The sequence below is a fragment of the Castor canadensis genome, chromosome 1 (assembly GCF_047511655.1).
Source record: "Castor canadensis chromosome 1, mCasCan1.hap1v2, whole genome shotgun sequence".
Classification (NCBI taxonomy): domain Eukaryota; kingdom Metazoa; phylum Chordata; class Mammalia; order Rodentia; family Castoridae; genus Castor; species Castor canadensis.
In genome coordinates this window covers 129,734,799-129,761,665 of record NC_133386.1, presented here as the reverse complement: position 1 = coordinate 129,761,665, position 26,867 = coordinate 129,734,799, and the positions used below count along the sequence as shown (strand labels likewise).

At 38.2% G+C, this 26,867-nt stretch overlaps 1 protein-coding gene and 1 pseudogene across 5 annotated transcripts in view; one reads left to right on the top strand and one right to left on the bottom strand.

Moving 5' to 3' along the window:
• LOC109679280 (ferroxidase HEPHL1-like) overlaps positions 1 to 26,867 on the top strand; it is a 54,424-nt gene that overhangs the window by 16,617 nt on the left and 10,940 nt on the right. For 2 of the 5 annotated variants that reach the window (XM_074082057.1, XM_074082035.1), the window contains 5 exons: positions 14,027 to 14,158; positions 16,564 to 16,704; positions 22,530 to 22,636; positions 24,068 to 24,152; positions 25,532 to 25,671. In XM_074082057.1, the coding sequence (XP_073938158.1) occupies positions 16,569 to 16,704; positions 22,530 to 22,636; positions 24,068 to 24,152; positions 25,532 to 25,671 (468 nt within the window). In that variant the 5' untranslated portion in view covers positions 14,027 to 14,158; positions 16,564 to 16,568. Of the gene's footprint in view, positions 1 to 5,906; positions 6,010 to 6,142; positions 6,725 to 9,909; positions 14,159 to 16,563; positions 16,705 to 22,529; positions 22,637 to 24,067; positions 24,153 to 25,531; positions 25,672 to 26,867 lie in introns of those variants that run through there. The other 3 variants (XM_074082052.1, XM_074082066.1, XM_074082046.1) reach the window with 3 other exon arrangements.
• On the bottom strand, positions 3,066 to 8,218 carry LOC109703310 (dehydrodolichyl diphosphate synthase complex subunit NUS1 pseudogene; annotated as a pseudogene).

The window sequence follows — 26,867 nt, the reverse complement described above, 5'->3', positions numbered from 1 at the left end:
AGTGTGTTGCTCTCCACTGCTTGGTCAGACTGCTGCTTGCAGCCCCGTCCTCTTGCACGTATCACAAGAGTTTCAGTGGGGGTAGTTTCCGGATACCTTTCTAATTGAATTTTTTTAAAACAGCATTCTTAGGCTTTTAAGATAAAAGTATTGCTAAGTATTGCACTGCTTTCTATCATTTTAACAAATACCCAAGATATATCAATTCATAAAGAAAAACAGATTAATTTTGGGTCATGGTTTTGGAAGTTTCAGTCCGTGATCTATTGGCCCCGTTACCTTTGGGCAGCACATCACAGTGGAGAGCACATGGTGTAACAAAACTGCTCACTTCATGGCCAGAAAGCCAAAAGAGACAGAAAGAGTCTCCTTCCAGGGCATGTCCGCAGTGATGTGAAGACCTGCTACTAGGTCCACCTCTTAAAAGTTCCACCAGCTTCCAACTATACCACTCTGGAGTATAAATCTTTAACATTCGGGGAAATTTTCAGGTCCAAACTAGTGGCACCTCTGTTGCATTCTTGCTCATGACCAGGTGGACTGAATGATGCTACACCTGTTTGGGGATCATGCCTGGGAAATGTGTCAGGCATAGTACCATTAACTCTGATGCAACCTACCTTCATATCAAGGAGGAGCTTCTGGGTATTAATGAAGGTCCTAAGGCAGCCAAACTTGCTTGGCAGTTGCCCCTGCCAGGTTGGCATAAACAACCAGAGGAGAGAACTCTGATGATGAACACATTGGGGTTGCTCTTTGTTCTTGCCCCTTCCTTCCACCTGAAGTGCAACAAAAACTTGGTAGTTCTTAATTGCTGAGGATGAGCACATGAAGTCATGATAGGCAAACTTCAAGAAGCTTTGTAAATATTATTGGACATGGGTCACACGCTAAGGGGAGAACACATACAGGAGGAATAGGGAATGGTAGGAAACTCAAAACATGAAAGTGTTTGATGTGCCCACTGTAGAGGAGTGAATAAAGTAATCTTAAACTGACAAGAGGTCACTATGCGAAGATGACCGGGAAGTAGTGAAGAGGTCTGGTAGAGATGAACCAGTTTGGGTTGTAACACACATGTGCATGGAAACAATGCTAGGAATCTCTCTGTATAGCTATCCTTACCTGAAACTAGTAAAAATGCTGTATCTTTCTTATTATTTGTTACGTCTTCTCTTCAACAAAATTCCAGGTTCTGCTTGGAAGCAAGGTGGGAAGGAAGGGGAAGGGGGCAGAGGGGAGAGATGGCTCAAACAATGTATGCACATATGAATAAATGAATAAACAACAAAAAAAAGCTTTGTAAAAGGAGGACTCTTTGGTGGTCCAGGGGAAGATGGAAAGGGAAAAGAGAAGGTGTGTAGGGGAGAATATGATCAAAGTACACTGTATGAACAAATGAAAAAATATAATTAAACCCATTAAAATTTGTAAGAAGTTAAAAAAGATGGGTGTGGAGGGGAGAAAGAGTAATAAAGGCAGTGAATATGATTAAATACATTATATATATGTATGGAAAAATCACAATGAAGCCCCTTATGTTGTACAATTAATATACACTAATAAAAAATTTTTAGAAAAGTTTTGTAAATATAAGGGATAAAATTTGATGCATTATCTTTAATATAGTTTTGTAAAAGCATTACTTGTATTGCAGGTAGAAGGTGAAGCTATAGACATACCTATATTTTTAAATATAGAGAAAATAGGGGTATCTTTAGATATGTAAGTTTTGTCCTTGTCACTCATGTCACTTATCTGAGCTGATAGTGTCCTGAAAATTATCTAATCCAGTGCCACAGATAACTTTTAAAAGAATGATGTTTAAAATATAAGTAACATGCCAGGCACCAGGAGCTCACACTTGTAATCCTAGCTATGTGGGAGGCACTGAGAGGGTTTCCAGGTCAGCCTGGGCAAACAGTTCACAAGACTCTATTATCCAAACTAACCAGGGCACAATGGACCAAAGGTGTGTCTCAAGCTATAGAATGCCTGGTTTGCAATTGCAAAGCCCTGAGTTCAAACCACAGTTCCGTAAGAAAAGAAGTTATATTGTGGTATGTGCTAGAATTTCATTCCTTTTTAAAGAAAAAAACCCCTCCATTGTATATGTACATCACATTTTGTTTGTTCATTCATCTGTTGATGGATGCTTGAACTGTTTATATATTTTGAAGCAATGCTAGGAATCTCTCTGTATGGCTATCCTTATCTGAAACTAGTAAAAATGCTGTATCTTTCTTATTATTGGTTATGTCTTCTCTTCAACAAAATTCCGGGTTCTGCCTGGAAGCGAGGAGGGGAGGGAGAGGGGAGGGGGCAGAGGGGAGAGATGGTTCAAACAATGTATGCACTTATGAATAAATGAATAAACAACAACAAAAAAGCTTTGTAAGAGGAGGACTCTTTGGTGAGGGGAGTCCAGGGGAAGATGGAAAGGGAATGTTCCATCTTCCCTTCAATGCTATGAACATTGGTTGACCACAGATCTTTCTTAGCATCTATGAAATTCATGAGCCCTTGCATCAGAAAAACATGTATGTGAAAAAAATCGAACTTAGTTTTAAGGGGTTCTCAGAGCCCCTGAAACCATCCAGAAGTCTCTAAATGGAGGACACTTTAAGTGTTGATTACCCAGGAATCCTTCTTTCTTCCCTATCTTATGTTTCTCCTTGATTTATCTCAGAGCATTATCAAAAGTGGCATAGTAAAAGAGACCTTTTCTCTTTACTTCCTTGGTTGCACCTGTCTTTACATTAGACTGTAGGTTTCCTGGCAGCTGAGACCATCCTGGGTTGTGCCATCCTGGGTTGTGCTGGGTACTGTCCCCAGTGCCTGGCCCAGCACTTGGCATGTGGTGGTACTTAGCATTTTTCCCAGACCTAGCCCAACATCATCATTTTCTAAATAAGAAACCAAGACCTGAGAGGAAAATTGCACAGACCAAATTGTCACAGCTGGTTAGAGCTGAATTGGATAGACACAGGCTACCCATTCTGGCACTGTCCCCTTCAATCTTCCCTGCTATTTTTCCCTTCCTGTGTACAGATCTTAGCAGGCCACCATGAGGCCCACCTTCCTGGGCCTGCTCTTGTTAAAAGTGGGAACAATGGCTAGGTCTTTACTTCATGTGACTTAGGGTCCTCCCTTTTAATGGGACACTTTTACTCACCACTATATACAGCTTTTTAAAGGTTTACATTCATTCATAAATCTTCTAGTGAGTATCCATTAATTGCTAGATACTGAGTCTGGGTACTGAGAAAAAAAAAGATGAAATAATGATATGCTACTTTAAAAATTAATAACCTTAAGTGTAAGGGGTTTATTTTAAGGTCCCTGTTCTGCTCCATCAATCTATGTTCATCCTTGCACCAATGCAACACTGTCTTAATTACTGTGAATATATGGGAAGTTTGAAATAGAATAGTATAAACCCTTCAACTTTGCTCTTCTTTTCAAGACTTTTTGGCTATTATAAGTCCTTTGCATTTTCATGTGAATTTTTAGATATATTTGTTAATTTTTACCCAAAAAAAACCCATTAGCTGGGATTTTTGTTAGGGATTAGATTGAATTTATCAATTAATGGTGGGGAAATTGCCATCTGAATTTTAAAAATAAATTGACATCTTGACAATATTGAGTCTTCCAACCTATGAAATGAACATGGAATTTGCCTTAGTTTTTTTTTTCTTAGTTTAATCATTTTTATTTCAAGTATATTTAAAAAAGTCATAAATGGGGTTTTGTAATCCAAAGTTGAAACATTTACTCTTCATCACTTTAGAATCTGAAAAGCAATTCCAGACCATGCTTTCCAAATCCAGTCTTCTTTGCTATTTTTCAGACTTCTGAGACCTAGTATTTAAAGTAATCCATTCTAAATGAACATAACTGTGGTACATTTCTTGGTAAGAGTTTTCTTAAAAAGCATCCATCAAATTCAAAAGGAATGTTTCTGTCCAAGAATCAGCACTGAGGGAAAAATATTAAACACCTATCAAGAAATCACTTACTCTACTTTAAAATAGAATCAGTGTTGTTCTCTGTCATAAAAGAGACATGTAATATTATTGTTATACACTTTGGTAATATTTTATTCCCTCCCCAGGTCTCAATCCTACTTAATCTTTTATACAAAGTTACCATTGGTATTTACTGAATAAAAATCTTAGGTGTTATTCCAAAGAGGAACAGATTACTTTCAAATAAAAGGGCTGTCTTGGTAACTTCTTTCAAATGCTTATTTTAAATAAAAATAACTACTGGAAATTTTTTTTAAAATCAACTTTGGGTACTACATGGCCTATTACTCATTACACAAAAACAAAGGAAATCAAAACTTTTCTTTTTTGGTAAATTATCTACCTTTACTTTTAAGATGACAACATATTCACTTCTTTTTTGTTTTTAACTGCCTCATTCAATATTTAAATACTTAATAATTAATTTAAAATTCTGTATTTCAATACACTGAGTGAGAGTTCTTTTTCAAATGATCTTCACAACTCAGAGCACAAACACTGAGCAACACTCTCAAGTCACATTTTTTGACTATAATGAAGAAATGAAAATGGACAGATATCTGAAGACAGGTTTACCCTCTCCTCTCGAGGTGAGGAAGCTTTTAACACATAAATGACACAGGATTCTAGCCTTCTGAAGCTTCCCCAAAATCAGAATACTTCCATTTATTAAATCAATATATTATTCTTAAAAATAAATTTGGTCACTAGGAAAAACTGGACAGAAAGTATTCCCCTCCCCAAAGAGCTCTAATCACTCCCTCCACTCCCCACAAACACAGGGAAGTAGTAGAGTTGAAGCCTTTAAGTCTGAAATCTCAGTTCCTAAAACATTGCTGCTAATTGCTCCAAGTTATAGGTTTATGTACTGCATTTTCCAATTCTCCCCACATTTGTAAGTTTATTTCCATATATACACATGCACACACACACACACACAATCTCTCTCTCTCTCTCTCTCTCAGTCACTCTCAAGTAAGACACTTTTTGTTTGCTGATAAATTATGAGGAATATGAATAAAGTGTGTACAGGGTTTCATGGGTGCTTTGTAAACATCAGAGTCACTTGGGTCCTTTTCTCTAAAGCCTGAAATCAAATTACACAACCAGTGATCGTTACTTTCCCAAACGCTGTTCACAGGCTGCATACTGACGAAGGGCAGAGAAAAAGTCCTCATAACTGATGTTTAGGTGGGAAGGCAAAGAGATAATTTCAGTCAATCAGATTTGCCAAGGAAGAAAGCCTAATGTGCTGTCCACAGGACAAAACTTCAATACTAAATCAGGATCAGGAAAACCATTTGAACGAAGTAAATTGTCTAACATGTCTACATCCAAATCTGCTGATTTCTTGTGCTGCTGGGCTACTAACTGTCAAAAGTCCTGAGCAGCTCTCACAATATTTGCTTTTCCATCTTCTGCGGACAGCACCTTCACTGCTGAATGGCAATTTAAAACCTGATCATCTTTGTCATTACTATTTGCAAACTCTGTTGAGTATTTGGAACAATCCAGGCCCCAAAGTTCCTGCTGTTGTTTTAAAATTTCATCCATCAGTCTAGAATTATTTTTTTTGAAAATACCTTGGTGGTCGTAGACGCTAACGTAGGAGATCCCCACGCCATACACCACACCACGAGGCTGGCGATGTCCGAGAAGCTGGGCTCCTGCTCCTGCTCAGTGACGATCAGGCCCCTGCGCCCAGGCAGCTTCTGCAGGAAGCAACCGTCCGCGCGCCAGCGCAGCCGCGGGTGGGCGGCGGCGGGACCCGGACCCCGCGAGGCTGCCGCTGGTGACCACGGTTCCTGCCGACGGCCGGCGGTTTGCGGAGCGTGAAGCCGAGCGGCGCTAGGACCGCAGCGGAGGCGGCGCCACAGCAGCGCCGCCAGAGCGGGTTCCAGGCGCCGCAGCGGACGCGGAGCCGGGAGCTGAGCGTGCGGTGCGGGAGGAGCGGCGCGTGCAGCAGCCGCCACACCAGGTCGCACGGCCCCGTGATGCTCTTGTGGCGTTCGGGCGCCTCCTCTCCCGCCCTCCACACCCGCGGCCCCCGTCCCCGCGCCCAAACCCCTTTCCCCCGCCCACACCTCGCCTCGCCCCCGCCGCCCCCTTCCTCCTCCCTTGGCGGCCGTGCCTTAGTTTTAATGTTTACGATTTGCGTTTTTTGTTACGTGTGTTTCAAAGTTAGCCTTTTTTATTTCATTTTTGGAGTTTTTGTTGCTAGTATATAAAATATAGTTTATTTTGAGTGTTGATCTCCTATCTTACTGTCTTGCTAACCTTGTTTATTAGTGGGTGTTTAGTGGATTCCTTGGGATTTTCTATGCATAGAGTCATCTTTAATAAAGACGCTTTTACTTTTCCCTTACCAATCTGTGTACTTTAAAATATTTTCTTTTGTCTTGCTATTCTGGCTAGAACCTTCAGGCAATAGCTAATCATAGTGGAAAGAGCGGACATTCTTGTCTTATTCGTAGTTTTGGAAAGAAAGCATTTGGATTTCCTCCATTAATTATGACATGAGTTGGTGTTTTCTTAGTTACCTTCTGCCAGATTGAGGACATTGCCTTTAATTTCTGGTTTGTTGAGAGTTTTTCTTTTCTTTTTTTTTTTTTTGTGGTGCACTGGAGTTTGATCTCAGGGCCTCACCTTACCAGGCAGGCGCTCTTATCACTTGAGCCACTCCACCGGCCCTGGTGAGAGTTTTTACTTAATTACTGGATCTTGTTGAATGTGTTTCTGCCTACATTGAGCTGATCATGAATTTATGCACAAATCTATTTATATGTTATATTAAATTAATTGGTTTGCAACATTGAAATAATGGGATAAATCTCACTTGGTCATGGTGTATGATACTTTTTTAATGTTTCTGGATTTGATTTGCTAACATTTTGCTAAGAGTTTTTATGTCTACATTCATATGGCATATTTGTCTGTAGTTTTTCTGTGATGTCTTGATCTAAAGTTGTTACTCTTCCCTCATAGAATGAACTAGAAAGTTTTCCTTTTTGAGTCAGTTTTTTAAGAAAATGCGCCTAGCAATTTGTCAGTTTCATCTCTATTGTCTAACATTTTGACAGTAATTTGTTTCTAATACTCCCTTAGGCACTGTTTGATTTTTATATTGTTAATTATATCCCCACTTTTGTCCCTGACTTTGGTGATTTGTGCACCTTCTCTTTCTTGCTTGCTTAGTCTAGACAAAGGTTTTTCAATTTTGTTGATCTTTACAAAGAACAAACTATGTTTCCATCTCTTTTATATATTTTAATATTTTCTTTCATTGATTTATGCTCCAATCACTATCATTTTTTTCTTTACTCTGTTTGATTTGTAGTTGTTTCCTCTTCTTTTTCTAGTTTCTTAGACACTTTTCTAGTTTCTTAAAGCTTATTGCTGGATACCAGTGGCCCACACCTGTAATCCTAGCTACTCAGAAGGCAGAGAGCAGGAGGATCGGTGTTCCAAGCCAACTTGGGCCAATAGTTCATGAGACCCTATCTCGAGGGCTGGGGGAGAGAGTTGGGTTGTAGAGTGCCTGCCTAGCAAGTGTGAGGCCCCAATTTCAAACCCCAGTACCACCAAGTGAAAGCTTATTGATCTGAGACTCTTCTTACTTCTCTTGTAGGTGCTGGAAGAGGTGACTTCATTGTTTTACTTGCATCTCATAGGTTTTGACATGTTTTATCTTCATTTTAATTCATGCCAACTGTTTTACAACTGCCCTTGTGGTTTCTTCTTTGACTCATGGGTTATTAGACATGTGTTGTTTTACTTGCAAATATTTGGATGATTTCCAAGATTTCTTTCTGTAGATGATATTTAATTTAATTCCCTTGTAATTAGAGAACATGTTTGTATAATATCAATCCTGTTAAATTTGTTGAGGCTGATTTTATGTCTATCCTGGAGAATGGCCTATGTGCTCTTGTAAAGAAGGTTTATTCTGAAGTTCTGAAACGATTGGGTGAAATGTTCTGATGTCAGTTTGGTAGACTAGGTTCACAGTGTTGTTCAAGTCCTCTGGATCCTTCCTGATTTTCTGTCTAGCTTTTATCAACAATTGAAAATGGGGAATGGAAATCTGTAATTATTTTAGTTGGTTGTTGCTTTTTTTTTATGGTGGTACCGGAGTTTGAACTCAGGGCTACGTGCTTGAAGAACAGGTGTGCTACTGCTTGAGCCATGCCTCCATTCCATTTTGTTCTGATTATTTTAGAGAGGGTGTCTCTAGAATTATTTGTCTGTGCTGGGCTCAAACAGCCATCCTCCTGATCTCAGCCTCTCATGAGCCTAGGATTATAGACATGAGTCACTGGACCCAGCTTGATTGAGTCTTTAGACTGTTCAATTTAACATACTTCTATTTGGATTTACATTTGTCATTTGACTAATTATCGTCCTTTATGCTTCTGTCTTTTTTGTTCCTCTGGACCTTCTTTACTGCCTTCTTATATTTTTAGTATGCTATTTTAATTGTTCTGCTGATTTTTTGAAACTTACATATTCTTTCCTTATTTGGTTTAGGAATTGTAATGGGCATCTTCACTTACCATAATATAGTTCATATTTTTACCAATTAAATTCTGGTAAAATATATAAGCTTTGCTCCAATAAAGCTCTTTTTTTAATTTTTATTGTTTTATTATTCATATGTGCATACAATGCTTGGGTGATTTCTCCCCGCTGCCCCCACCCCCTCCCTTACCACCCACTCCACCCCCTCCCTTACCACCCACTCCACCCCCTCCCTCTGCCCCGTACCCCCTCAATACCCGGCAGAAACTATTTTGTCCTTATCTCTAATTTTGTTGAAGAGAGAGTAGAAGCAATAATAGGAAGGAACAAGGGTTTTTGCTAGTTGAGATAAAGGATAGTTATACAGGGAGTTGACTCGCATTGATTTCCTGTGCATGTGTGTTACCTTCTAGGTTAATTCTTTTTGATCTGACCTTTTCTCTAGTTCCTGGTCCCCTTCTCCTATTGGCCTCAGTTGCTTTTAAGGTACTCCTTTGTGAGATAGACAGTGTTATACTTAGTGCTTTATACTTTCTTACGACTTTTAAAGAAGTTAAGAGAAGTAAGGAAAAATGTGTTTATAGAACATTTTATATTAACTCTTGTATTTACCATTTCTAGTACTTTTCATTTCTTCCTGTGGATCCAACTTACTTTCTGGTATCATTTCCTTTTATTCTGGAGGACTTTAATATTCTTTGAAAGGAAAGGTGGCCAGCAAAACACTTGCTAATTTTATTTACTTAGAATGTCTTTATCTTGCTTTTATTTTTGAAGGATAATTTTCTGGATATAGTGTTCGTGGCTGACATTTCTCCTCCAACACGCTGAATATATCATCCCATTGTCTTTGGGTCTCCAATGTTCCAATGGCACATCAACCATTAATCATGTTGATGGTTTCTTGTATGTGATGAATTTTTTGTTTGTTTGTTTTACTGTTTCAGATTTCAGTATTATCTCTTCTTTTTAAAGTTTGCCAAAGCTAAATCTATTTGTGGATATCTTTGTATTTATTAAATTGTAGTTCGCTAGGCTTCCTTCATGTGTACATTAATGTTGTCCATCAAATTTTGGCCATTATTTCTTCACATATTTTTTCATTCCCTTTTTGGTCTCCTCTCTTCCTGTGGACAGTTGTTACACATGTTTTAAGACATATGTTGTCCCACAGTTCCTTCAAGTTTTTCTGTCTATTTAGGTAGGATAATTTCTATCGATCTATATTCTAGTTTACTGATTATTTTGCCATTTGACTCTGTTGTAAAGCTCCTTAGTATTTTATTTCATTTATTGCACTTTTAAATGTCATAACTCCAAATTTTATTTTATTTATTTATTTTTAATTTTTATTGTTTTATTATTCATATGTGCATACAATGCTTGGGTCATTTCACCCCCTGCCCCAACCCCCTCCCTTACCACCCACTCCATCCCCTCCATCTCCTCCCCAACCCCTCAATACCCAGCAGAAACTATTTGCCCTTATCTCTAATTTGGTTGAAGAGAGAGTAGAAACAATAATAGGAAGGAACAAGGGTTTTTGCTAGTTGAGATAAGGATAGCTATACAGGGAGTTGACTCACATTAATTTCCTGTGCATGTGTGTTACTTTCTAGGTTAATTCTTCCTGATCTAACCTTTCTGACCTCCTTTCAAAGTGATGGCATTTCTCCCAAATGACCCAAAAATTGTATGCACATAAGAATAAATGAAAAAAAAAGTGATGGTAGCCAGTACTACATGCCAAAGACAGAGCAATGCTTAGGCCACATGCAGGCTTGTGAGTGTTGGTCCTTTGTTGCCTGCATCCTCGAGTCCAGTGACCAGTCTTCTCAGGGATCCCTGGGATAGACCCAAACAAGGAGGAAGTCAGGCGCAGATTGCAGACCTCTTCTCTAAAAGTTAATACCCTCCACAACAGTCCCAGGCTTGGGTATAACTGTCCCTAAATGCAAATGAGAAAACCTGGGTGTTGAGTTAAATCACTCACCTAGTCTCTGGCAGAGTTGGAAGTAAGCATAGATCTTTCAAAGGGCAAATCTGTGTCTCTTGTGCTCCAGTTCCTGTTTGTTCTTCATTATCACCTACCCAGGCCTCTTCCTCTTCCCCTCCATACTCTCCTATTCCTCCTCACTAAATCCTCTATGGCCTGATGCACACAAACAACTCTATGTGCTGCTTTCTCTAATCTTAACGCATTTGTTTCTGTTCTTACTTGTTGGGCTTTGTTTTGTGGTTCTTTACTCCTGGAAGAGAGAGCGTAACAGTGCCACCTTATGGTAAATGAAAAAAGCAACAAAACAACAACATCGATGACAACAAAACCACAAAAATGAACAAAACCCACAAAAGACCAAAATAACTATGTTGAAGATTTGCCTACAGGACAGGAGGCTTTAAAATCCATGCAATTACTCACTAACCCATATGTTACTTTAGATACCCTTCTTCTGGAAAACTCTGCTGCCAGTACAAGCTAAATAGTGATACTGGTGGAGTGGGAAGTGAAATGAGTACTAATTTGGCTTTTTTTCTAAAATAATTATTTCATTAGCAGCTGCCATCACCGAAGAAACAATCATAGAATCATTTTCTTGTGTGTACAATCTTAGCCCACAAGTGTGTAAGAAATATAGCCCTCATCACTTAATTGTGACTCATTTTTACTTCTGGGTGAAGCCCCATCCCTCTGGACTAGCAGGAAGCTTTAGGTGCCAGAACTGTCTCCCAACTGAAAAATAGAAGGTATTGGTAAGGAGGAGGTAAAATGCCTTTTTCCTGCTACTCTGGTTATTGCCCATAAATAAATAAAAGCCAGGTGAGATAAGGACACATTCACATGTTCAAAGTATGCTAAATTTTATAGATAAAAATTCAGTAAGAATTGAAATGACACTTTCTCCAGTGGCACATCTGAAATACCCCTACCGATAGAGCCCATGGACAAATCCCCTCTGAGCCCCATCTTCTGTGCCTCTGGTTTTTGACCCAAGGCCATGATTTTTGAACCACCTCTTGGTACAGCCTTTCTCTGAGACATTAATTGTCCTGATCAGCATAGGCCCTCCCTGCCGCACTTTGGGACCTGGAAGTCTTTTTGGGGGGTTTCTTAAGAACATGCTGGGAAGGCCTCAGAGTTCCAGAAAGACAACAAATGGGGCCATAACCACAATTCCAGGGGGCAGTTTTGTACCATGAAAGCAAATTTGCAAACAGATATTAAGTTGCTGTAGAAAAATACAATTCTATTCCTTGCATTCCTGAGCTTATGATTGATATGTGCATAATTTAGCCACCCTACAATTCACCGTAATGATATCTATTGAGTACCAATCACGTACCAGGCATTTCTTAAGGTTTTTACAAACCAAATGTGATTTGATCCTCACAACACGGTTGAAGATTCACAGCTTATGCCCAGCATCCACCCAGCATCCTCACAAGATGATGATAAAGTGCTTACATAGATCTTAACATGTTCCTGACATAGTGCTTCATGGGTATGAACTCATATAGTCCTCACATCAATTCTGGGAGGGAGGTGCATTATTTTCACCCCATTTTGCAGAGGAGGAAAGCTGCAAAGCAGTAGATTGTGGCTCTGGAGTCTGCTGGTCATACCGCAACCATTACTAGGATGCTTGGGAAATAAAAGTAGAAGAAAAGTTATCCTTTGGAAAGCACACAGTCTAGGCAAGAAGGTATATATGCAGCTACTATGCACTAGGTGAAGAAGAGTGCTGGTGAAGCAGGGTGGAGAAGGGCAGACGAGGTCATTTACCACGCGGAATTCATGGTCCATGAGGAACATGCTAAAACAAACATGGAGAGAGGCAGTCTCTAACAGAGCAGAAGTGCAGGGTGCAGGGAGAACTCACAAGAGAAGCGCACAGCCTGGTCATTGGGAAAGGAGGGGAGAGGGTAGGTAATCGGGGAAAGCTTTCTGGAGGAAGTAGTCTTTGAGCTGGGATGTGAAGAGTGAGCCAGTAGAAAAAGGACAAAGGATTTCTTACCAGAGGGACCAACATGTAAAGGGCCTGAAGAGGAGGGAGAGAACATTACGTTCAAGAGAGTGAACATTTAGAATGATCAGATCATAGGATATGAGGGGTCCGTGATGGGAAATGGGGCTAAGGAGGTGGCAAAGGCAATTAGTGAAGGGGCTTGAGACCCTAACTGATGAATTTTCCTGTTTAGTTTTCCAAGCTGTAAAAAGGTTTTGTACAAAGAGCAACTTGGTTTGCAGTATGGGGAACAGAGGGAAGACAGGGAGAGCCATGAGGAACAATTCTGGGTAGTACAAGTTAGAATGCAGGCAGTTAATTGGGAGGAAAAGGGGATATGAAACTCACTATATCTTGGAGATAAAAATGGATAGTTTTTTCTTTTATCTTGGAGACAGCAGCTCACTCCCAAGTAGCTGGGATTACAGGTGTGTGACACCACTCCCAGATTTTTTAGATTTTTCTAATCTATTAATTACCTTGGTGATAGATTAAATGTGTGTGTGTGTATATAACTATTTATCTCAGTCTTCGTGGATTCCACATTTGTGAATTTGCCTACTTGTTAAAGTTTATTTCTAACACCCAAATCAATTCTCATGACACTTTGGTAGAAGATATTTGAAGAGCTGTGAAAACCTAAAGCTGAGGTCAAAGCATCTGCTTTCTTATTTCAGCTCTCTTACTGTATAAACAAGTATCCTCTTTTGGGTCTATTCAGTGCCATAGTTTTTGCATGTGTGTGCTTTATTTTGGTACTTTTCTTGTTTAAAATGCCCCCACTAAGAGTAGTGCTGAAGCACTATCTGGTGTTTGCTCGCAGAGGAGGGTGGTGATGTACTTTGCAGAGAAAATACGTGTGCCAAAGAGACTTGACTCAGGTATAAATTAGAGTTCAATGTTAATGCATCACCAACATATATTAAATACAATGCCTTTAAGCAGGAACATTCATAAAACAAGTTCATAATTCAGTATTCATGGTGACTTTCCAGAATTAGACAAGTGTGAATAACAAGAATCAACAGCATCTATATTTGTGTGTGGGTGTATGCACAATACCCAACCTGCAGACTTTCTTGAGACCTTTCAAAGGAGAAAAGCACAAAAAGTTTTAAAATGATACATGTGAAACCTGGAGGAGTTCAGAGTGGTGAAGTGTGTACATGCATGTATGCACGTGGGGTTATTATTACCAAGAGAAGCACAACCCTCTGAGGTTGGCCATCCAGCAGCAGTCCTGACAGAGCTCATCTTCAAGGGTGGGTGGTGGCCCAGTGCTGGGCTTCCTCTGTCCAAACCTGAAGAGCTTTAAAATGCTAATTCTTAGCCTCATTCCCAGAGAGAGGTACAAAAGGCCAACTTCCCAGGGAGGCCCTGATCACAGCTTGGGCTCCCCAAATCACTCAAAAATACTCATGGTTTTTCTGTCTTCTGACAACCTTAACTTCTGATGTTTCTGATTTTCAGACATGGAGATATATTTATGAATCACACTGAAAACTGGATTGGCTGTCAGTACAAGAAGGTGGGAATACACCAACGTAGAATTTGTGGAGATCAAAGCCCGACCACCTCAAGAGGAACACTTAGAACTCCTGGGTATGGCAGATTTCAGTCATGCACCATCAGCCTTAAGCATGTGTACACACATGCACACATACAATGTCATGTAAGACTGAGAGGGACAGAAGGAACAGGATAGCATGACTGCAGTCATCTGAGTGTAATATCTTCCTGCTCTGCCATCATCAGGGAGTGTAATGTGTACTCAGTTCACACAAAGAATAGTTCTAATAAAATATCAGGTAGCGTATGAGCAGAAATCCCTATCACCAGGGTGGTCTTCCTGGTGTTTGACACCCTTGAGCTTCTCTTCCATCCCTTTGCTGAGCAGGATACTTTAATATGAAACAATCTTATGTCTCAGAACATCAGGCAGAGTGTTTGGATGACCTCTTCAAGGTCCTGGATTACCCATGCACACTGCTGTATTTTCCATATGCCATAAAAGTGAGTATGATGAAGGAAGAACCCCTGATATGAAATGGTGCCAAGGGTGAAAGGTCGGTTTCAGTTCTTCTCAGAACTGACTGGACCTGTCTGCAATCTCTGAGCTATCTGATGCCCCAGCCACCTGACCATTAGATAAGCTGTTCCTGCTTTCCTTCCCAACTTTTCCTTACTTGGGAATCACCAGACCCAACCCATCTTCTAGATAAGATTTTAAGGCAGGGGGACAATCTAGAGAAATTTGGAAATGCTTTTCTGCTTTTAAATGCACATGGTAAGTTATAGAAACACTATGGCTTGCACAGTGCTTGTCAGTATTTAAAACGAGGCGCCATGACTCCCAGCTTGATAAGGTATTAAATGCTCCACCCATGGTCTATTAACATTTAGTATGTGAACTTGTTTGTCAGACTGAATGAGTCATGCATATGAGCCTTGTTTGTCGACAGAGCTCTGAAGAAAAGGTACTGGTCCTGCTGAGGGATTAGGTGTACTCCGTGGTTTGGTTCTACTCAGTGGAGAGGAAAAGTTAAGTGACTTCATCAGAGCCAAGTTCATCAGCATTCAGCTATGGGAGAGTGAGGCCCATTTACTCATTTTCTGCAGCTTAGGAAGAGACCTAGGCTCCTTAAATTACTTAAAGAGCACATAGCAGGCACACCTCTGCTTACCACTGTTCCCTGTGTCCTACTGCAATGTAATTTGAAAGATATTTGCTCTTACTTGACAGTACAGCAGATATGTGCAATTTAAGTGGCAATGAGTATACAAACAATGATTTTAATACATGCAAATTCATTCACTTATCTGTAACTATGCCACAAGTACTGTTTAAAGACAGGGTTTTCTTATTTTAGCTTTTTCATTAAAAAAAAAAAGAGTACTTTCAGAAACTTCCTGATTCATGCTAAATGTTTTCTTCTAAAGATAGTAACACTCCAACAGATTTTAGATTTATTGATGCCTTTAGCAGCATTTCTCAAAAAAAGCAACCAAAACCATGGCTTGAACCAGTAAGGTTCAACCAACCAACTATGAGCGAATCTCTCTACGAATACAGAATGCACCAAATGTCCAAGAGGGAGTCATAGATATCAGGTCTGAGGTGCTTCTAAAATGGGAGTCTAGGCACTATGAAGCCGTGCCTCGTGAAGATGATTATGAGTCCCCTACTCTCTCATATGGGGTGTGTGTTCTGAGCATCACGAGGCACGAGGCACCTGGAGTAGGGAGGTGCACCACACAGTCATGCAGTGCAGGCTCTTTCCTGAGCATGTGGCTTATCTTCGTGGGCATGCAGACTGTTTGTTTCCAACAGAAAAGTGCATAAAGAGCACATCTCCTCAAGGTATCCATGTATCAAAAGACAGCATTAGGCATGCATTAGTGAAGTCACTGTGCTGATCAAAAATCAGAATATAAGTACTTTTTATTCACTTGTATCTTTCATATCTCAGAAACACACATTATTTCATGGGATTCTTCTTATTATTATCTCCATTTGCCAGATAATAAACATTTTCAGATTTACCAAAGATTACAAACAGGGAGATAACAGGCAAAACTCACTGTATCATGTAGACATGGCTTTTGTTAGAGATTATTGCTCAACAGTAATAAAAAGTGAAGCATTTATCAAGTACCGTGTTTCAAAGCACTGAAATAAGCACTCTACCTACATTATTTTATTTAGTCCTTATCAATACTCTATGAGAAAGGTATCATTAAACTGTTTTATAGATGAAGAAAATTGAGATTCAGATTATATGATTCACCCAAGGCCTTCAGATAAGTGAAGGACACAAAATTTGAACCCAGGTTGGTGCCATTGCTAAACATCATATGATATTTAATACTACACAATATTGTCCTCTAAGGAAGTTCACTAACACAGAAGCTAACCTTTATTTTATTCTGCTAAATGCTACCTACATTTAAATTACATTGATGTTGGAAAGAACAATAATGCACACAGGTCTGGGCTTTGTCTTTAGGCCCAATGATTCATGCTGAGGTGGGTGACTCCATCCTGATCCTATTTAAGAATAAAGCCAGCCGGCCGTATTCCATCTCAGCCCAGGGTGTGGAGGACATGGATAGCGGGAAGCGACTCCAAGTTCCTGTTACAAAGCCAGGTCAGTTATGCCAGAGGTCTGCTCCCTCCTAATGAGGACACCGGAGTCTTTTCTTTTCTGTTTCAGCCATCACCTGGCTGATCTGGTAGGAGATCATCATTCATCCAATGACCAAGAATTTAGAAAATTTCCAAGGTTCCATTAGAGACTTCCCAGGGTCATTAAAATATGAAAATTTTGCCTTTTTAAATTGATGAAATATGGAATTGTTATGTCCATTTAACAAATGACTAAATCACAGAGTGGTAAAGAACTTGGCTAGTTCTTATGTTAGTAATACAGCATATTCACTCCAGCATGTTCTTAATATATTTCTCCTAAGGTGATTAAGATGAGTTCTGTGGGAAAAAAAAGACAAGATTGAATAATTTCAGAGTAATGGTAATTATACATCATAAAGTCCTAAGTGGTGAAGAATTTTAAGAATTACCATGGAACTGTTTATTCAGAGAAGGAAAAATCCATGAGGAATGATTAATTAGGAGAAAATAGGGAAAGGAATAATTAGGGAAAGCTTTATGAATAAGGTCAGACTTGTGTATTTTTTAAATTAATAAACTTTATTTTGTAGGGTAGTTTAATGCTCATAGCTAAGCTGAGATTTCCATATACCTCTTGTCCCCACACATGGACAGCATCTTCCATTCCAATTCAATTCCCCACAGAGTGGTACATTTGCTGCCATTGATGAGCCTGCCTTGACACACCATTGTCATCCAAAGTCCATAATTTGCATTAGGTTTCCCTCTTGGTGTGTAAACAATGTGGGTTTGACAAACACTCAGTGATACGTGTCTACCATAGTAGTACCTCACAGAATAGTTTCACTGCTCTAAGAATTCTCTGTTCTGCCTATTCGTCCCATCTTCTTCCTTAATCCTGGGAACCATGATCTTTTTTACTGGCTCTATAGTTTTGCTTTTTCAAGAATGTCATATAGGTGGAACCATCCAGTGTGTAGCCTTTTCAGATCGGCTCCTGTCACTCAGCTGTATGTACTGGGTTTCCTACATATCATTTCATGACTTGATAGGTCATTTTTTCTAAGCATTGAATAATATTCCATTGTGTGGTTGTACCACAGTTTACCCACTCATTTTCAAAGGGCATCTTGGTTACTTCCAAGTTTGGGCAATTATGAATGCAGCTGCTATAAACATCCATGCCTAGGTTTTTACTATGGACATAAATTTTAATCTCTTTTGGGTAAATACTGAGGAGCACAATTAATGGCAAACGTGTGTAGTTCTGTTTTTGTTTTTGTTTTTTTAAGAAACTGCCAAACTGTATTCCAAAGCGTCTGTACCATTTTGTGTTCTCAGTTGTGATGAGAGTCCCTGTTGCTCCACTTCATTGTCAGAATTTGTTGTTTTAGATTTTGGCCATTCTGATAGGTAGGTATGCTATCACATCATTGTTCTAATTTGAAATTCTCTAAAAGACAGATGATGTTGAGCACCTGTTTACATAGTTACTTTCTATTTGTATAGCTTCTTTGGTGAAGTTTTTAGGTTTTGCATATATTTTAATCAGGTTTTTTTAATTGTTGAGTTTTGATAGTTTTTGTATGTTTTGGATTACAGATCAGAGGTGTATTTCACAATATTTTCTCCCAGTTTTGTCTTCTCATTATCTTGGCAGTGTAGAAGCACAGAGTTAGAAGTCTTTAATTTTAATAACTTTTGCTTATTAATTGTTTATTTCATGGATTGTATCTTTTCTGTTGTATCTAAACAGTCATTACCATAAACAGGCCATTTAAGTGTTTTCTTCTAGGAGTTTTTAGAGTTTTGCATTTTCATTTAGGTCTATTTCTATTTTCAGTTAATTTCTTAAAGGATACAGGTTCTTTTCTAGATTTTTTTCATACATGTGGATGTCCAGTTGTTTCAGTACCATATGTTAACAAGACTATCTTTTCTCCATGGATTGCCTTTGCTACTTTGGCAAGATCAGCTGATTATATTTATGGGGCTCCATTTCTGGGATATCTGTTCTTTTCTTTGATATATTTGTCTTTTACTTTTGTCAACACCACAGTCTTGATTGTTATAGCTTTGCAGTTAGTCTTTTTTTTTTCTTTTTTGTTTTGATTGGTGCAATAATTGCATGTACTTACAGGGTATGATGTGATGTTTCAATACCGGGAACATTTTTAATGATTAAACCAGCATATTTACCAGCTTGAACATTTATTATTTATTTATGCTGAAAATATCCAAAACTTGTCTTCTAACTATTTTAAAATATACAATGCTTTTTTGTTAACTTAGTGTTCTAGTTGTACAGTAGAATGCCTGGACTTGCTACTCCTATGTAATTGTAATGCTGTACCCACTGACCAACTTCTCCCCGCCATCTTTACAATAGTATGTCCAGAAGGTCATTAGTACCAGTCTTCCTACCTTGTTATTCTTGAATATTAAATAGGTCTTTTGTCTTTTTACATAAACTTTCGAGTCAGTGTATTGGTATCCACAAAATAACTTGCTGGTATTTTGATTGAGATCATTTTGGATTTAAGGTCAACCTGAGAAGCACAAATATCTTGAAATTTTGAACCTTCCTATCCATGAACACAGAACATAATTCCATTCTTTGATATCTTTCTTCACAGTTTTGTAGTTTTCCTCACAGATCTTGTACTTCTTTTTACATGGGGAACTATATATTTTATTTTAGGGGATGTTAATACAAGTGTCAGTGCGGGGTTTTTTTGACAGGTAGTACTCTATATTTTTTGAAAGAATTTTTAATTGGTATATAATAGTTGGACAGGGGGATACATTGTGATATTTACATATGTGCTTATAATATACCTTAGTTAGATTTACCCCCTCTATCATTCTCCCTCCTCCCTTCATTCTTAGAACAATTCCAACAGCTTCATCGTTCTATTTTCATACAAAATATAAAATAGTCTACCATATTCTCCCTCATTCACCCTTTCTTTATGCCCATCCCCTCCTACTGGTACCCACTCCTGGAAAAGACCTATTTTACCCCAGGTCCTTCATTTTTAACAAAAAGTATATATTGATAATTCAAGGGGGTTTCACCTTAGCATTTCAAGCATCTATATATCATGCTTTAATAAAATTAACACCCCCCCATTATGCTTACTCTTTCTCTATCGCCATGCTCCCCTAATAGTCAACAGTTACAGCGCATTATGTTATATTATATTCATATACAGAAGGGTTGTTTCAATATTTTTCATTCTCTAACATTTTCTTTCCCTCTCCTGCCTCCTGTAATCCTCTCAGATAGACCCACAAATATAAATTTGTTCTCTCTCTAACTACATATGTACATATATATATGATCATACATGTATTTATATATGCATTTAACTTATGGGACTAGCTTCCATATATGAGGGAAAACATGTGACCTTTGACTTTTTTAGCCTGGCTTACTTCACTTAACATGATGTTCCCCAGTTCCATCCATTTACCTGTAAAGTGGCACTGTGTTTTTAATTTTAAATTCTGTTTGCTCATTGCTAATACATAAGAAAATTATTGATGTTGAGATACTAATCTTGTATCCTATCATTTTAATATAATTATTTATTACTACCAGGAAGGACTGTGGCCAGTTACTTTAGATTTTCTACACTGATGATCATGTTATTTGTAAACAAAGACAGTTTGATTTCTTCCTTCCCAATTATGTGTACCTTTTATTTTATTTTCTTGTCTTTTGCATTAGGTAGGACTTCTGGTAAGAAGTTGAAAAGCATTAGTGAGAGGAGATCTTTGCTGTGTTCCTTTCCAGATCTTAGTGGGAAACCTTCAAGTTTCTCACTAGTAAGCCATTAAATAAAGTTACTAATTGCTTTTTTTGGTGGGATTGAGGATTGAATTCAGGGCTTCACACTTACAAAGCAGGCACTCTACTTCTTAAGCCATGCCTCCAGTCCATTTTGCTCTGGTTATTTTGGGGATGGGATCTCAATAACTATTTGCCCAGGTTGGCCTTGAACCACATTCTCCTGATCTCAGCCTTCTAAGTAGCTAGGATTATAGACATGAGCCACCAGTGCCTGGCAAAAGTTACTGACTTTTAGTGGTCAAAAAACAACTCAGAAAAGAAAGGTACCCATTAGGTATTGGTGGAGGCTCTCAGAATAAGGCTGTGGGCAAGCTGGGGTGACCCCCTGACAGGCTACTGTGCCCTGATGGTGAGGACTAGCAAGATACAGCAACTCTGTTGCCTGGCCTTCCAAAAGTTCTTGAGGTAAGGGGTCATGGGAGTAGGGAGGAGGATGGACTAGAATGTGAAAAGGAGCATTTTTTTCTATTCAAACTCAGAGAGAGAGAGATTTCTTACGAAGTTCTCTGACAAGGCTGAAAGGTTTGGGAGAGCCCAGAGATTGGAGGGGGAAGGAAAGAACTAACTTTTTTCATGAAATCCAAGCAAGTTATAGAAGAACTACATGTACAAAAAAAAAAAAAAAAAGGAAAGAATACAAGCATCATAAAAGCAACTCCTATTGAGTTTCTTCTTATTCTTGTTAAACTATTCAGTAAACATTTACTGAACACCTTCTTTACATTCATTATGATGCTGACTGCTGGGCAAGTAATGAATTATTCCAACTTTAGTAGCACCACTCCTGAAGTCACATGTATTTAAGAAGCTTAATATCAGCTTGCCATTAGAAAGGCAAGAGTGTTTTAATGAAACATAATGGAAACCAGACCTAGTGTATTACTACCCACTGATACATTGACAAAAATGGAGCAAAGTCGCATATAAGCATTACTTATGTGGCACACATATTTATTCTGGTTGGGTGGGATAGTTCAAAGGAGATAATTATTTAAATGTAGTTTTTATTTGGAATTTTTGCAATGCAATTATTGTCTAGTAAATCTAGCTATATTGGTATCTCCTTTGTGCAAAGTCCTGGGTCAGCCACAGGGAATGAATAGATAATGGTCCTCCCCATTATCTATGCATGGTCATACATACATTTGTTATTAATAGACATAAAAGTCAACATTTATTAACTCCCTTCAATGGGAGTGCCTTCGTGGGCACTATCCCATGTATTTCATATATATATATTTTATGGTACTGGGGATTGATTTCAGGACCGTGAACTTGCTAGGCAGGCACTCCACCACTTAATCCACACTCCCAGTTCATCATTATATCATTATTTTATTTAATCCTCACAAAAATCTGAGAACTAAGGTGACTAACCAAGTTTACAGGTAAGGAAACTAAATATCAGTGAGGTTAAGTAGCTTCTCAAATGTTGTCTAAATAGAAATACCTCTAGGGTTGACATTTGGAAGTAGGTCTCTCTGGTTCTAACTGGATCTCACCTGCCCCCTCATACCCCTAAACTATTGAAACATACTGGTGCCTGAATCTGAGACTGAAAATATTCTGATTCCTTTACCTTGAGTGAGGTCTGAGCAGAGAGAGGTTATAAAGCTCCCTGGTGATTTCTTTAAGAGGCCCAGACTAAGACCCTGATAACTAAAGTCTGAGGATAGCTCTCAGGAGAAGATACAAAAATTGAGGAAAAACAGTGACCTATAAAATAAATTGTGATTTCCTGAATACATAATAGTTAACAATAGAAAAGGGCAAACTATAGAGAAGGCCAGAGTCTGAAATGGTACATATACTCTTTCATGATGAAATTGTACAAATCAAGACAAGAGTTTAATAATCATTTCTAATGATAATTAGCAGTAGTAAAACATTGACTAAAATATATAAAGACCTGCTTGTATTTCTTCAGGTAAATCATCTGCAACAGAGGTAACTCTCACAAGCTCATTCTATTTCTTCTTTGATTTTAGGAGAAATAAAAACTTACAGATGGAATGTCCCTAAAAGATCAGGTCCAGGGCCCTCTGATCCTAATTGTATTCCATGGGTTTACTATTCAACAGTAAACTTTGTGAAGGTAAGGCGGATAGATTACCAAGATGTTCAGTGTAACATGGCTTATGTTGGCTATCCAAGTCATCATACCTCTGGAGGGCATTTTAGAAGAGTATATGATTTAGAGAAGTGGTCACAAACTGTAGCCCACTTCCCAAATCCAACCATGCTCATTCATTAATGTTGTCTGTAGTTGTGACAGAGATAGTATAGCTCATGAAGTAAAAAATATTTGCCATATAGTGCCTTATAAACAGATTTTAAAGTTTGCTAAACATTGATTTAAAGTATGGGAAATTAATAAAAAGCTCCATTCAATTTCCAAGAATGGATCTTATGAGGCAGTTTGAAGCAAAAGAGGATATGTCAATAGAAAAAAAGTATTTTACAATGTAATTTGTTTATGGTTTTAGGTGTGGGAAATCTATTATTTTTAAAGGTGTTACCAGGGCTACTAGGGATCAGGGAAAGAAAACATACTCCAAACATAGTAACTGGAACTTCAAAAATATTTGAATGATTAATAGGCTGATAAATGAGTCAGGTATGTATATATAAAGCAACTACAAGTCTTTAATGCTATGTCAGAAACCAAAATCCTAACTAAAATCATACCTGATATAAAACATAGGCACTTCCCATTATTTAACAAGTGAGGGACTATATTAATCTTCCTCTTTGATATTACATGGTTTGAATTAGTGACCTTGAGTTACACTGCACAGTACTGGAGCTTAGGAGATAGTCATATAAGTTACTTGAAAAATAAATTTACAGATTAGAATTATGGGACACATACTTATTGTTTATTCATTTGTACATCCAGACAAATATTTATTGAGTACTTGTGACATGCAAATTATGCTACCAAACACTATACCAGATGCAAATATTCTTCTTTGGAAGAAGCACATGACTTTGTGGGGAAAATAAAACATATCCACACTTCTGTAGGAGTGGTGGATTATGGATGGTACCATGGGAGGCTTTGGACAGAGTCTAGGGAGAAAAAAAATGCTATTAGTAAAACTGAAAGTACAAAAGCTGAAGCTGTGTTTGAGAAGTATTGAGAGTCCCACTTGACTATTATGTATGACCCAAAAAGAAAGCAGCGGGGCAACCCAAGAGAGAAATTTCATTGAGGAAGCACATGGAGGGGCTTGAAGGATTATATTTTATTCTGTAGGCCATGGAAGTCCCTGAGGACTTCTAATTATGGGAGCAACTAGATTAATCTGATAGTGGTAGTAGGATGAGCTGAAGGTGGTGTGGGCTAGAGACCAGAGAGGAAACAATTTCTAGATTCTAATACTAGAATGATGGCAGATGGAACGGAATATTATTAAATATTTCTAGATTCTAATATTTAATATTATTAAATATTTCTAGAATGGTAGCAGATGGAATGGAATATTATTAAATATTGAATGGTTTATCTATTTTTTAATTCCAGGATACATATAGTGGTTTGATGGGTCCTCTGTTTACATGCCCAGAAGGAGTATTGAATGAAAAGGGAAAAAGAAGTGATGTTGACTGTGAGTTTCCTCTTTTGTTTTTGGCATTTAATGAGAATGAATCCTGATATCTGGATGATAATATTAAGAAGTATCTCAATAAAGATCCACGAGATTTTAAACACACTGATGATTTTGAAGAGAGCAACAAAATGCATGGTATATCAGACATTCAAAGGAAGACCAGGGTCATAGAAATTCCTATCACTGTAGGAGACCCCCCCGCCACCTCCCTCTCTGGGCCTTTCCCTCTTAAGGGCACCTGAACTGAAGAAAGTCCTCTAAAGATTTTTTTCAGAGTGAACCAGCCTAGTCATGGGTTGTCTGACAGCAAAGTTATTGAGGCTTTGTACCGACTGTCTTTAGGGGTATCTATCTCAGAATGCTAAGATCTTTAAGTGATGAAGAAGTAATTTTTAAAAACAAAACAAACAAGTTGTAATGTTTAATACAAAATATAAAAATCAGTGTTATATGAATCATTACAACTTTTGTTTGGTTAAATTTAAAAATTTGATTTAATTTTCTAGAACATGAAACTCCAACACTGAATTTTTGTCTTAATGTATCTGCTAATTAATCCTGTATCATTTAAGGAATTCATTTTGGTAGGAATAATGTGTTCAGATCGACACTTCCACGTACTCTAAGACCTGCTTTTGAAGGTGGGCCTTGCCCAATCTCTCAAAGCTAGTTGTTAACACAAGTTAAAATACTGTGGCCTGATTCCCAATTCAGCTACTCTTTTCCCTATAATTTTGCTTTCCTTTCTCAAAAATATCTTAGTATTTTCTCTCCTTTTAATGAATGCAACTTATTTGACTATGTCATGGATTCACAGAATAAAGCATTAGTAGGATGCAGAGGAATAATATTCACCATTGCATAAACTCAGCTTTGCTCATTGTTAGGTCCTGGGTTCAGTCTGTGGGAAGCTCTCCTTTTGGAGGTTCATCAGGCTTATGCTAGTTCTCAGAAAATGAAACATTAAAGAAATGACTTATAATTAATTCAATGTTGATTTATATATGCTGGATCCTTTGTAGCTTAGTACACTCATTTGTAGAATGGTATAAATTTGGCTTCTCACAAATGAGCCTGTCATTTACTTCCAAAAAAGGATATACTGAATAAACAAATAAGCAAACAATACTGCCATCTAACATATAGCTTTGAAAAACATACTGATTTCTCTTTTCTGGCTTTCTTTGTACAAAGATTTCTTAGTAATCTGAATTGAGAATCTAAAATGGGGGAGTCATTAGTTAGTGAGGCTGTTATTTATTTATCAGGTAGAAAAGAATACCTGTGAACTAATGATCTTGAACTAGTTCTAAAACCAGGTTAAGTAGTAAGTATGTTTGCATTGATCAGAAGCTATTGTCTTTTCATTTTCTTAGCCACTAATGGGAAGATTTTTGGAAATCTCCATGGCCTCATAATGAACGAAGATACAATGACAAACTGGTATTTGTTAGGAATAGGAAATGAAGTAGATATACATACCATCCATTACCACACTGAGAGCTTTCTTTTCAAAGTAAGTATAAGAAATATGCTTGGGGAAATTGATTTTTTTTTTCATTTTTATATTGTTTTATTATTCATATGTGCATACAACGCTTGGGTCATTTCTCCCTCCTGCCCCCACCCCCTCCCTTACCACCCACTCCACCCCTCCCTCTCCCCCCCACCCCCTCAATACCCAGTAGAAACTATTTTGCCCTTATGTCTAATTTTGTTGAAGAGAGAGTATAAGCAATAATAGGAAGGAACAAGGGTTTTTGCTAGTTGAGATAAGGATAGCTATACAGGGAGTTGACTCACATTAATTTCCTGTGCATGTGTGTTACCTTCTAGGTTAATTCTTTTTGATCTTACCTTTTCTCTAGTTCCTGGTCCCATTCTCCTATTGGCCTCAGTTGCTTTTAAGGTATCTGCTTTTGTTTCTCTGCATGAAGGGCAACAAATGCTAGCTAATTTTTTAGGTGTCTTACCTATCCTCACACCTCCCTAATGTGCTCTTGCTTTTATCATGTGCTCAAAGTCCAATTCCCTTGTTGTGTTTGCCCTTGATCTGATGTCCGCATATGAGGGAGAACATACGATTTTTGGTCTTTTGGGGCATGCTAACCTCACTCAGAATGGTGTTCTCCAATTCCATCCATTTACCAGCGAATGATAACATTTCATTCTTCTTCATGGCTGCATAAAATTCCATTGTGTATAGATACCACATTTTCTTGATGCATTTGTCAGTAGTGGGGCATCTTGGCTGTTTCCATAACTTGGCTATTGTGAATAGTGCCGCAATAAACATGGGTGTGCAGGTGCCTCTGGAGTAACCTGTGTCACAGTCTTTTGGGTATATCCCCAAGAGTGGTATTGCTGGATCAAATGGTAGATCAATGTTTAGCTTTTTAAGGAGCCTCCAAATTTTTTTCCAGAGTGGTTGTACTAGTTTACATTCCCACCAACAGTGTAAGAGGGTTCCTTTTTCCCCGCATCCTCGCCAACACCTGTTGGTGGTGGTGTTGCTGATGATGGCTATTCTAACAGGGGTGAGGTGGAATGTTAGTGTGGTTTTAATTTGCATTTCCTTTATTGCTAGAGATGGTGAGCATTTTTTCATGTGTTTTTTGGCCATTTGAATTTCTTCTTTTGAGAAAGTTCTGTTTAGTTCACTTGCCCATTTCTTTATTGGTTCATTAGTTTTGGGAGAATTTAGTTTTTTGA